Source organism: Harpia harpyja, chromosome 3 (genome assembly GCF_026419915.1).
Source record: "Harpia harpyja isolate bHarHar1 chromosome 3, bHarHar1 primary haplotype, whole genome shotgun sequence".
NCBI lineage: Eukaryota > Metazoa > Chordata > Aves > Accipitriformes > Accipitridae > Harpia > Harpia harpyja.
The window spans coordinates 4,963,593-4,976,916 of NC_068942.1; the positions used below are offsets into that span (position 1 = coordinate 4,963,593).

The following is a 13,324-nucleotide window of genomic DNA, read 5'->3' on the forward strand; positions in this document are numbered from 1 at the left end:
CAACCATTCAATTAAAATGAAAATGAGAATTGTGATAAACACCTTTGTTCATACACATTTGCAAAAAAATTTGAAAACTTGCTGTTCAGAGTTGTAGCTGCAAGCTTACAAATTAAACAGCAGAAACCTGCAAAGACCAGTAGGTCAAATTTCGTGTTGACTATCCTTTCAGTAAAAGCTGCCGACTTTCTGACATCTTCAGAGTTGTCAAAAGACATTATCACAAAGCAAGCTTAGCCCTTGTAACACTTTCTATCTATAAAGAATCGGAGAGGGAGTTTTGTGCCTATGGCTTGAAAATAAGGCATACAGCGATTGCACACATTTATCTCAGTCAAAGCTGTGATGAGATAGAAGGTTTTTTTGTACACATGGAAATCTGTAATCCACAATATTCCCAGCAGACTGAATGTAAATGAAATTATTTCCTGGTTTTCCAAACCTCAGTAATGGTATTTCATAATTTTAGAAAACATACACACCTACCAGAACATTTGAACAACAAATACACAGATAAATAGATAGGCAGTAGAATAAAAAAAAAAAGCACAGGTAGATTTCCACATAGACAGTGTTGTTGATTTTACATCAGGAAAAGCAAAACTATAAAGTCGTTGCATGTCTTGCACATATGCTGCTATATATGCATAGCAGATACATAAAAATGCAATGTTAAAGCATATATGCACTAACGATATTTTCAAATTTATAAAAAAATCTTCCGTATACATAGACCAAACACACTCCTACATAGGGCCTATACTCACATGGAGACACTGGATAAATACAAATTGTATGTCACTTACATAAGCCCGTGGTGATGGAGACACTAAAGGTTTCAGTGTGCAGCTTTCTCAGCAGTGATACACATCAAGAGCCCTGCCTCATTCCATGGCTTTTTTGCACCCTTCAGCAAACCCTGAGTGCTGCTGTCTCCCCATCTGCCTCTGGATGGCCTCAGCCCAAGCCCTGAGAGACCTTTGGACCTACAGATCCTACTACACTGATGAAACATGAAATTCCACCAAGGGAAAAAAGCGCTGGGGTCCTGACTGTTCTGCTGCATAAAGCCTCTTCTTAGCAGCATCCTTAAAGAAAACAGGCTCTATGCTACACATGCAGACCTGAATGGAAGAGAGCTTAGCAGTCACCATCTGAGCTCTAACGGCATAAAATGTGTAGAGAGAAGCTTGAAAAAATTTAAATATGAAAACTACTATTAAAAGGCACGTGAAATATTGACAAAGAATATTTAATCACTTTTTTTATTTAAAAGCACCTAGACAAAACTTAGTATTTAGCAACTCAGTACAAGGAGACAAAAATTAAACATATTTGACTGTTTTGTCCTAGCAGATATAAGTCACTTGAAAATGCTTCAAAACAATGATTTGGGACCAATATGAACCACAGCAAATATCCATACTCCTCAAAAGAAACAGGAAAAATAAAACAGTGAGCCTTTTTGTCCCAGAAGAAATGTTGACAAATCCAAATCACTCTAATTTATTTGAAAAATAAGTCTATCCAAAATATTTAAAATGTATAGATTAAGATTAAAATAATAATTTCTGTAACTTTTGAGATTTCTAGGAGGAATAATAAATTGAGCCAGCCATTCCTTAATATCAGAGGCATTTTTAGGTACACTAAAGAAAGTGCCCTTTCGCACAAGAATTAAGAAGCTTGCTTAAGGTCACGCAATCAGCCAGACACAACCATTATCTGTAACCACGCATTCACAATCAATCTACTGCTTTAATTAGTAGTTTGACATTCCTAGACATGAAAAATCACAGTCTCCTCTGCCACCGAATTATTTTTTAATTTGATAAAACTGAATTAACAGTATGTGCTATTCATGGATGTCATCTATGGACACAGATTTGATACAGATGCTCCTAATATTCTCTCTTCCCCTTGTATTTCATGTGTATGAATCACTGCCTGGGTAGGCACCATCTGTCCTTTGTTCTCTGTTGCCAGAATGGGCCACTTCAGAAAAAAAAAAAAAAAAAAAAAAATCAGTGACAGAATTTCCCGAACAATGCAAATTCTGATCTTAAGGCAACACAGCCACTTAAAGACTGGGATTAAATCCCTTCTTAGACTCTTCACTATTCAAAATAGTTTGGGTTTATTATGTCTTTCAATATCTAAGACTTTTTCCAGAACCTCTTTAGTTCTTCTGGCCCTTTTCCAAACACCTTTCTAGTGTGTTGATGCACAGAAATTACAGACCCCAGACCTTGATGCAAGTATTCTCTTGTACTCTCACAACCTGTACAAAAGTAGCAACATCTACTTGTACCTTCTGGATAGCGTCCCATCTATACAACAGAGAATCTCATTTGCCCCATCACCTCAGGTTTGCCCTGGCAGTTCATGTTGAGTTGGTTATTTATCATACTATATTAGCATGTATCTCTATTAGCAAGTGACACACATTGCTCTGTGATATGGACCTCTTCTTATCATTTACCATTCCACCTATTTCTACCATTTGCAAATTCTAAGCGATACTTTTCTCCACACCCTTGTTGAGAACAACAGAGTTAACTGCGTATTTTTGTAGTTTACCTCTTTGATATTTCTGTCTGCCTACAAAGAATGCAGGCAAAGAAGAGATTTTTTTAGAGCAGAAAAAAAAGCAGTAAAAAAGGTAACTACTCGACAGAGAATACCAAGGACTCTTTAAAAAATGAGTGCAGAGGCCATTAGTCAGGAAATCAGATGTGTCCAACCACATTAATATATATGTATTCTCATAAGGCCAGAGCCTAGCAAAGAGACATTACATTGTTAAAGAGGATGGCTATTCTCAGGAGTCGCACGGGATGGAAACAGAAGAAGAGAGCAGTCAAATCCAAGCTAAAGGACATCCTAAATTCAGGTGCGAACTCCTTCTGGCAGGGACCTTTGTTCCATACTCATCAGATCATGGGTCCATAACCGCGGTCTGCAGAGGCAGCCTCTGTAGCAAGGGAAGAGACTGGCCAGCTCAAGCGAATGCCGGCTCACCCCGCCATCCGTGAGCACCGTGATGTTTCTTCCCTCAAAACCCGAGGTCGTTGTGCAGTCAAACGCTCGTCTAATTTACTACCTACTTCAATTTTCAGACGTTACTTGCCCCTACCACCTACCACTGTGAGAAAAGGACACTTACTCCGTCGCTGACCGGTACACACCCCGGGGGCCTACAATCCCTCACCCACCTTACTCACCCCCACACACCGGACTGTAGCACCCCTGCCGCCCTTCCAGCGCTGAGGAGCTCTGCCCTCGCCCTCCCCCCGGCACCCGCTGCCCTCTCAGGGCTCTCTCCATGAGGTAAAAGGTTTAGGCGGCCGGCCTACATACCCCACCACAGAGGGGCAACCCTGCCTAAAACCTGTACTCCGCCTCCCGCCCGCCCTGCCCCTGCCCAAGGCGGGGGGGGGGGGGGGGGGGCAGAGGCGGAGGCGGGAACGAACGAACGAACGAACGCACGAACGCAGCGCGCGCACCCGCGGCGCGAAGGCGGGAGGCGAGCTCCCTCGGGCCGCAGCCGCTCTGACAGGCGGGGCGGGGCCGGCCAGTGACGCGGGGGCTTAACGCGGCGTAAACAGCCCGGCGGCAGCCCGGCAACCGGGTAGGGCCGCCCCGTTACCGCCGCCGCCGGCGCCTCGGCCTCCTCGCCCCGGTGCCGGGCAGAACGGACGGGGGGGGGGGGGGGAGAGGAGAGGTTGGCGCCTCTCCTCACAGCGGCCCCGAGAGTTTGACGCCGCAGTCCGGCGCGGCTGGTGGGCACGGCGGTAGTAGGAAGAGCCCGAAGCCGGTCCCGGGGCGGGAGGAACCGCCTCGGGCGACGCTTGGAGGCTGGGCCGCCCTCGGCGCGGCTCCCCGCTAGGGCCGGTGCCGGCGGAGCCCGAGCGGCGGCGGGGGCCGGGCGGTGAAGATGGCGACCCCGGGGATGGGCTGGCAGCAGCCGCAGCACGGCTACGGCGGCGGCTCGGCGCCCGGCGCGGGAAAACTCGGCTCCGGCTCGGCCCAGCCGGGGCTGGGCGGCGAGCACAGCCCGGACCTGCATTTCAAAATGAGCAAGAAGATCGCCCAGCTGACGAAGGTGAGGGAGCTTCCTCCCCGCCGGGCGGCGGGAGGCGCGCCGGCTCCTCCGCCGCCTTTTATTTCTTGCCCCTTTTTTCTTGTTTCCCTTCGCTTCTTGCCGTCGCCTAGGCAGAGCTGGGGCTGAGGAGAGGCTGGCTCTCGGGGTCGGTGTTAAATCCGGGTGGGATGCGGCCGGGTTTGTAGCCCGAAGGCCGGGCCCGGAGCGGCCGCCTCGCCCCGGGAGCAGCCTCGGTCCCCCGGGGAAGGGGATCGCGGCGTAGCCGGGGTCCTGCGGCCACCGCTCCGGCGTACCGCAAACGTGGAGACGGGGAACGGCGGGCGGTAGCGGCGAACCGTTCAGGGAAACGGCCGCAGTACCCGTTCCCATTTAGTTGTGTCCAAATCCCGTCTGGCACAGGCAGGTAGCTGGGTGCGTGGGAGGCGATCCCCGATTGCTGGGCTGATACTTGCTATTTATTCTATGAAAACTGTAGCTTCTCTTCTAGCTCTTTTGTACGCCGTTGTCTCAGTCTTTTTAAATGGAGAAATGCAAGTTGATGCTTGCTTTCCTTTTGCTGAAGAGAAATGCTCTTATTTAAGGTGTCTGGTAACATCTTAAATGCCTTAGACGGTGAGGGCAAAGTGTGAGGCTGTCTCTGGTCTTGTACCGCTGATGGAACAGGTTTCATTATATCATCCCCAGTATAGGAAATACATTGTATCTTTGTTAAAGACTGGGGTCAAACTACAAGGCGTTTCAAAAGCATGTCGTTAAGGCTGGTAGGCCCCATGTTTCAGATGTGACTGTAGCTATGATTTACTTAGAATAACTTAAAAAATGCTTTGGTGCTGTAATCTCTCTTGTATGATGCTCAAGCCATAGGTGAATAGCATTGCTTAGGAAATGAAAGGCAGGTTATCTTTGTTAAAGAGAAAGCAGAAGAAATAATTTCTGTCAAGAATTATATAGCTAAAACATTTAAAGGTAATTTAAAAGCACAGTGGGAACTGCTTGCATTCTTCCAATGTATGCTAAAATGGATGAAGGTGACATTTCGTTGCAGCTAAGAATGAAGAGAATGAAGACTGCTGGCAGTCTCAAAGTGGAGACGGTTCATATTTATGCACAGTTGATGCACCGTTGACCAGTTAAAAATAGTATTTCTCATGGCACACTGTGCACCTTAATGTATTAGAAAACTGATGACCAAGGGGTATTTTGTCTTGCCTTTGAATTCAGAGTCTCATTTCTCTATGTACGAACACTGGTGGAACAAAAATTGTAATTTCATAGGAAAAGTAGAATTAAAATAAGCTGAAGAATCTCTTTGGTTTTACTCCACGTGCACACAAATGATGAATTAAAATATTAAAGATACTGCTACAGGCTTGTGCTCCCTGAAAGGTGCAAAAAGCACCTGGAGACCATAAACGTACGTTAGACTTACCTTAAGGCCTAGTGCATATGCAAAGTAATACTTTCAAAGAATAATTTTTATTTGTGTGTGTGTCCTTTGATATATTTCCCTTCCTTTCTCTAGGAATTTACCCAGCAGTTTATAGTTGATGTCAGAAACAGTGTTCCAGTTCTGTTGTGAAGTCATTTGTGTATACCCATGACTTCCACATCACTGGGCATGTTCCCTGACACATAATAACTGAGAGGGCATAGATATCTTGAGATGGATGTGAGTTAAATATGGATTTAAATGCATGGTGCTGGAATATTTTGAACTTCTGTATTGGAAAACATGAAGAGCGTGAAAGTAAATACTGGGGGTTTTTTATAAGTTTTTTTATGATCCATAGTAGAGTTCTTCTAAAATTCTAGAAATTGCATGCATGTCTGTCCTGCCAAAGACTTCAGAGTAGTGCAAATAAAAGCTACGAATTGTCTTCTGCTTGTGTATTTAAAATAACTGTGAACTATGTGCTTGTGCAAGGAGTTTACATGTGTATTAGACTTTTGCAGGACTGGAATCTTGTATTTGTTTCCCAGTGACTTGCAGGTTCTGGTAATGTTTTAGTTTGTGTGTTTGTGTCCTGTTTTCAAGTTTTAGGGAAAAAACTTGGAAAATCAGCTGATCTTTGTACTGACTGAAGGTCTGCAGTGAAGAACAGTATTTTTAGATGTAAAACAGGATGTATAATAAAAATACTTCTCTTGAACCTATTGCTACAATAAAATTAAGAATTTAAAGATTAAGATAAAAAGCATTCTATAGCATTAATTTCATTGAGGTAGATGAGCAAATTTTGACAGTTTTGTAGTTAGAGGGCTCAGGTCCTGCATTTCTGTTTGTTACTTCACCTTTCCGAAAGGGAGGCTTAAAAGAAGTATAGAAACTTCTGGGTAAAGTATAATCTAAACTTTCTAACCTGCTCTAGAATCTGAAGCCTGATTTGATAGGTAGCTGCAGAAATTAATCCTTGAGAAAGGACTCAAGCTACAGGGGAAAAAACATAAACATGATACTTAATTTCTGCAAGTGAGAGTTAACTGTCAGGGAAGAATTAACTTCACTTTGCAGAAGATTTCTGGAAATAAGATGATGCGAAAAAGATATTAGGATAGTTCTGTGAAGGTCTTCTGACCAATTTCTGCTTTGTCAAATGCTTACTAACTTATGTGTATAGAATTCCTCTTCAGTAATCTAGAAACTTCTTACTAAGAATACCACTTCTTAATTGCACTCCTCAAATTGTTTAATGTCTTTATATATAAGACACTTCTCACACACCTTCCAACTTTTCCCTATTTATTTTTTGTCTTCCAACTCTTCTCCAAGACTGCCTTGAAGATGCATTAAGTCTCTCAGTGGATTTAGAGCTGAACTCAGGCACTTTACCAGGTCAAACCAAACCCACCAATGCAGTATAGTAAAAGGAAATCTAAATATGCATGGAGCATTGCCAAAGGGATACACATAGTTAAGTTATCCAGACAGCTTCTGTCTTCTGACAAAAGAAATGTGACTCAATAGTTTATTTTTGCCTGTCCTTGTACAGTTTGTATTACGAGCCATTAGTAAGAGCAGAAGAAAATGCTTTCTCCATAGAAGATGCAGGTCACTCATGGAGTAAATGTAAAATTCCGAAATTAGGATTCCTCTGTTATGTTTCCATATTACTTGGAGAGAGTCTGATGTTTCAGTCAAAACAATACAGGAACACAAAGAAAAAGGTGAAATTTGTTTAATAACCAGATTTAATCAGTAATTCAGAGTGAGGCAAAATAAGATACAAATCCATTTCACTAAGCACAACGCTTCTGAAGTGCTTAACTTTAGTTTTACTTTTGGGCGGGGGGGAAAGGCTTACTTGATTTAACTTTAATATGCTTAATTCACAGGGGAAGGTAAAACAAGTAGTTAGAAATGCAGCTTTAAAAAATAAGATGATACTCCATGTCATGTTTAAAGACGGCAGTAAATTGTAACTGAAGCAATTTTAGGTCTTCCTCTTCAGCGTAAGCTCCTTATTTTTAGGCGTTTTGAAAGATCTGTGTACCAGTTTGGGGATAAAGTAGCATCTGACACAAAGATTAAAGCCAACAAGAAATAAACTGTGATTATGAGATTGCATATATGTGTTTGTACTACTGCATGCTGGAGTGCTAATACATTGTTGAATTATGCCTGCTGCAGATGAAAATATGCATATATATTTAATTAGTTTGCAAAAGACAACTGGAATAGAAGACAAAAAGCAAGTTGCTGCTATGTTTACATCAATAGGGGAGTCTGGGATTAGATTTTACAATTGTCAGAAGAGTACAGGTTCAAGTGTTTTTGGTTTGGGTTGTTTTTTTTTTTTTTTTTTCTTTTTGTGTTGTAGTTTGCAGCTTGAGCATTTGTGATTGAGAAATGCATATCCTAAATGTGTCTGCAAAGCCTGTTGTGCAAGCTTTGTGACATCAACATAAATCTTTGACTTTATGGAGGAACTGCATGATCTGCGCTGGGATTATGCAATGAGAATCTTCAGCATTGATTTGGTTGCATGATATTAGTTGCAGAAATTTTACATTAACTGGAAGAAGAGTCAGTAAGTGCCATGCAGATGATACACACCCTACAGTGATCATTTCTATCTATTTAATAAAAAGAAAAAACTGTACAAAAACTGATGTTTTCCCTTGGTATGTGCTTAGAACTGGATAGTTTAGTTCTGGAAAGGTTCCAAAAAACTCAAGCTAGTTCAAAGACTAAGGCAACAAAGTTATCCAAGGCGCACCATACTTCAGTAAGCAAGAAACTAGAATCTGGGACTCCTGAGACCAGAGTTCTGTTCTCAACTCTGCCATCAGGTTCTTGTGTAGATTTGGGGAACTGCTTTTTTAAAAAAAAACCAACTTAAATTTCTCCTTTGTTTTCCTGTCTTCCTGCGTTAGAGAGAAGTACTTGGAGAATAGATGCTAATGTAGTTGTTAGCCCAGTGAGTTGCTTGAGGATGTAGACAGTAATTTATTTCAAAGAATAAAGAGCAAATTTGGTGCTCTTTAATTCAGGTGCTTATGCTTCTTATTGTGTGGACTTTTTTGCTGGGATGGTTAAAGGTCTCCCTCAGCTATCACAGAATGCAGTGCTATGCAAGTAAGAGCTATAGGGTTTAACTTACATTAATGATTCTTAACAAAATGTTTCCAGTGAAACTTTGAGTTTTTATTTGGAAGTATTCTGCCTCAGGAAACAAAACAACTAAACCTCTTGCAGAAGGCTCATTATGCATAGGATTGTAAGAAAACTTAAAAAGAAGAGCCCTTAAAAATAGGGAAGAAATGAGAATCTGAAAAACCCTGTAGAACTGTTTTGATGTTAGCTGTCATCATGTGGTAGTTGATGCCATTAACAGTTTTGTAAAAACTTGGGGTTGAGTTTTTTAAGCAACCTTATGTCATCTCTCCAATGTGTGTTAACATTGGCAGTAGGCCAGTATTTGCTAACAGTTCTAGGATTGCATGAAAGGAACTGAAATCTTGAGGCGGGTGTGACTTGACTACATATTTGAATGTCAAAATTTTTGCATATGCTTCTGACTGGTAATGTGGGAATAAATGTTATGTTTCGTTATTACATAAAAATAGTTTTCAAGGACTAGAAGGTATGACAATGTAATAGTAGATATTAAATTCTTGCACATTTCTCTGAAGATATTTAATTTTGGTTTGTGTTAGTTATTCCAAACATAGCTGAAGTAAACCCTCTAAGAAGGGCGAGACTGAAGGTAGGAACTGAGAAAGTGAGAGAGAGAATATTTCTGAAGCAGGTATCTTAAGATGTTTCTTTTTTAATCATGGTAGTATAGTCTCTCCGTCTTCCCTTTCTGACTCTTGTCCATGTGGTGTTTTGACTGTGTCCTCATTCTGCAGTAGTTACGATCTTAGCAAGGGATAATCACAGAAGAGAAGTTTTCTGTACCCATGATGTATAAGGACAAAGATGGGACTGGGTAAAAATGGCATGTCTTTAATACCATCTGGTATAGTTCAGGAAAAAGTAAGTAGAGCTTTCAGGCTCTCAAAATCTTCAGACCTTAAATAAAATCAGCAGTTATTGTCTTTACCTGAATACTTGCTAGTTGAAGCACTTCTAATTGCTTTAAAGCAGCTGTGGCTTCTAATTTAGACCTGAAGAAGTCTTTCTTACCTTTCATGTTTTGGAGGACAAAAATTATGGAATTTGGTGTTTTAGTTAATATGCTCTTTGTCTCTGAAAGAAGATATCTGGGATATTTAAAAAAAAAAAAAAAAAAAAAAGATAGTCCTGATATGAAGTCTGGGAACTCTTATTTAATGCTGTTTTTTTCCCAGTCAGGACTAGTTGAAAAAAGTTAATTATTCTGATACTCTGAAGAGCTCAGGACCATATCTCCCTTGAATGGTTCTTCCATTCATTACCATTGCATACCTATAAGGTGAGACTACGGGGTGCTATATGGACCTGATATGGGTATAATTTAGAGCTCAGTGTTGTGGTATGTGTGAATTAGGTCAATGACTTTACAGTCTTTTGTCACAAGATATCAAGAAGAAAGAGGGAGGGAGGACAAGAATAATATATTAAAAAAATTTACTCAAATGAAATTCCTTTCCACCTGCATAGTCTTAATAGTTGACTACTAACTCAGAGTTCTTCTGAGACCACTGACAGCTTAATGTTCTAAAGATAATTTTCTGTATGCATGTGTAATTGAAAGTGTGGTGATGTTGAAAAACTGATCACACATTAACATAAGCTACTAGAGTCTGAAATGCTTCTTTAATATGCATATATTAGCTTTTCTGAGATTGTTTTGTTGTTGTTTTTTTCTTTCATGTTTTACAAACATCTAAAAGAATAATCAAAATAAAGACAAATGAATTGGGGGAGAGGATGAATAGCATGATGTGGTGCTTAGGGACATGGTTTAGTGGTAGACTTGGCAGTGTTAGGTTTACGGTTGGACTTGATGATCTTAAGGGTCTTTTCCAACCTAAATGATTCTATGATTCTATATGTATCCTCTTGCTCTATGCTTATTTGTATTTATTGCTATAATTAGATAATATAGAATTACAAGGAGCTGGAAAACTGTTAGATGTTATGACTCGGATACGAACTTCAGCTGTTAAATCTGATACATCAGTACATTAAGGATATTTAAGGAAAACCTGAAAGATGAGGATTTTAGTACAAAGTTCAGTGTTATCAACATGTCAAAATTTAAAAACTAAAGAAGAACGAACATGCAGGCTATAAGTGAATCCTGATATGGCAACATCCATAAAGTTTAATATCTGTCAACCTTTAGCTGCTTTTTACATATGATGATATAAATCATATGGAAAAATTTAAGAAATACTTGAAATTCAGTTTGATTTTGTGGTGAGGTTTTTTTTGCTGTTGTTGTTACAGTTTTCAGATAAGTACTGCAATATGAAAGAAGGCTTTTGCTATTACCTTGATTTAGGTAAGAAAGTGCCAGTTCAGAGTTAAGAACATAATACTGAAATGCTTTCCTCCAGATGCAAAAGTTGTAAACAGGAGAGTCTGTTATGTATATTTGAAAAAGATCGATGGTTGAACACTGTAATTGTACAAGGTATTTATAGATTCATTTCTTTGTACACTTGTAAATTAGCATGGTCGTAGCACTTTGAAGTATGAATCCTGCAAGGAGTTCTGATTTGTCAAGTCATATAAAAATGTATTGGCAGAAAACAGGTGGGTTGGTTTTTGGGTTTTTTTTTATCTGGAGTACCATGAAAGTGCAAAGAAGTTGTTTCAAAATGATGAGTCTTACCACTTCTTTAGAAAAAGTTAGATTGCAATTTAATTTTAGTCATAGTGGTTCCGTACTTTCCTCAAACACTGTAAAACTGTATTCAGTAACAGCATTGTTTGTATTTGGATATTTCTATATTGTCATGCAACCTATTGGTCACATATACTTTATTTTTTTAATGTCTAGAAGTGCAATTAGATTCGTACTGCATTTAATACATGTGTAGAAATGTTATTTGCCATAAGTCATTGCATTGGTATGGTAACTTCCAGCCTTAAGTAGCTTCTAACCACTGAGATTCTTTCAATAGCTTATTCTCTAAACTCAGGCTTTGGCTTTAATAAAAACAGTAATTTTGTCAGTGATACTACTGTTTCTCCAAGTCTCCCTTGAAAACTTTACTCTCCTGTTAACTGTGTGGAGGAGGGGGGGCATTACCTTAAATAGTCACTAAATAAATCTGGCGAATCTCAACATAACATTATGAGTTCAGATGTGTATGTCTCTTGGCTGATACAAGTTTGGCAGTAGTAAGCCAGGCTTCTATGTATTCTTCTAATGACTGATGTCATACCAATAACCAAAGGCATTGCATTCCGAAAATAACCACAAGAAACAAAAACAGTCTAAAGCTATTCACTGTCTTGTCCTACTTAATGCATATTACCTGCTTCTGTTTCCTCGGTCAGGCTTTTTTAACTGAACCTACAAGGCTATGAGGAAGAACAACCTTTTGCTGAGATTGTCACTTGGCTAGGTTCAAAATGACAGCCTTTAAAAATAGCTATTGTTAAAAAGTTAATGAAGTCCTTCTTGTTCAAGATACTCCTGTTAAATGAAAGACAACCTTTTAGCTAAAAGAAGTGAGGTGATTATAAGAAATACTTGGTTTCTGTTTTCATTTTTATGAGATTAAAGTAATCTTTTCAGTCAGTTTCCTAAAATTTTGTTTCTAGAAACCTGAATTGTAATGTGTTCAGAAAACAGGTGTGCTATGATCCAGAGATTTTTAATTGAACAATGTTTTTGCTCACAACATGACTGAAAGCTATAACTTCTAGTAAAAAGTGTCTGGCACTGCCTTCTTGGGTCTAGTATTTTGCAGTATGGATGCTGATATGTTTGGATAGGTTGTACTAAAATGTATTTCAGTAATCTCCTATGACTGTCCTTTTAAAATTTGACAAATGAAAACAGTGGTAAATTATACTTTCTTGTTTATTTATCTGATTTGTGTTATATGTATAGGTTTCACACTTCAAAAAATACAGTTATTTGTAGCTGGTAGTAACAAGTAATCAAGGATACGTTTACAGGCCAAAAAAAATTTTTTTTAAACACCTTGAGAATTATGTATGTCTGTCTTTCCAACAGTAACCTGTATTGCCAACATAAGTAATGTATACTACTTACATTACTTATTTAAAAAAAAAAAAGATACTTTGTGTTGTGCCAGTGAGTGGTAAAACTTTATTTGCAATTTTTGATCCATTATTTTGATTGGGTTGTTTGCTAGTTTTCCATATTGGATCTTATATTGTAGCATTAAGTTATAGTTCCATTCAGTTCCTATGTCATTAAAATTAGTCAGTCCTTTTTTTCCTTATTTTTCCTTTTTTTTTTTTTTTTTAAAGCATATTGCTGTTTGCTTTATGCTGAGACAGAGTTTGCAAAAATGTGTCCTAAAACAGAGACTGGACTTTGACATGAAGATCAGTTTGTGTTCTTTGAGCTGGTCTGGGAACATTCTGTGGCCATTCTCTTTACACCCATGATTCTTGTCTTGCCTTTCTTTATTTCCATGCTCTGGTTCACACTTTGCCATGTGTGCCTTTTCAGTCTACAGTGTAGACCATTCACAGTTTGGTGTATTGGGTATATTCTGCCTTACCTCCATATAGCTACTGCATGAGATTGCAATCCTTGTCATTTATGTTTGGGCAGGCACTGCTATATTAAGTATCCTTGCACC

The 13,324-nt window shown here is 39.6% G+C and overlaps 1 protein-coding gene across 12 annotated transcripts in view; it reads left to right on the top strand.

The window, feature by feature from the left end:
- The first annotated feature begins 3,617 nt into the window (after nt 1–3,617).
- FAM184A (family with sequence similarity 184 member A) overlaps nt 3,618–13,324 on the top strand; it is a 74,159-nt gene continuing 64,452 nt past the window's right edge. For 5 of the 12 annotated variants that reach the window (XR_008234263.1, XR_008234264.1, XM_052781216.1 and 2 more), the window contains exon 1: nt 3,618–4,105. Coding sequence is in view for 8 of the 12 variants with exons in the window: in XM_052781216.1 (XP_052637176.1) it covers nt 3,938–4,105 (168 nt within the window). In the remaining 4 variants the exon portion in view is untranslated. The remainder of the gene's footprint in view (nt 4,106–13,324) is intronic. The other 7 variants (XR_008234262.1, XM_052781214.1, XR_008234265.1 and 4 more) reach the window with 6 other exon arrangements.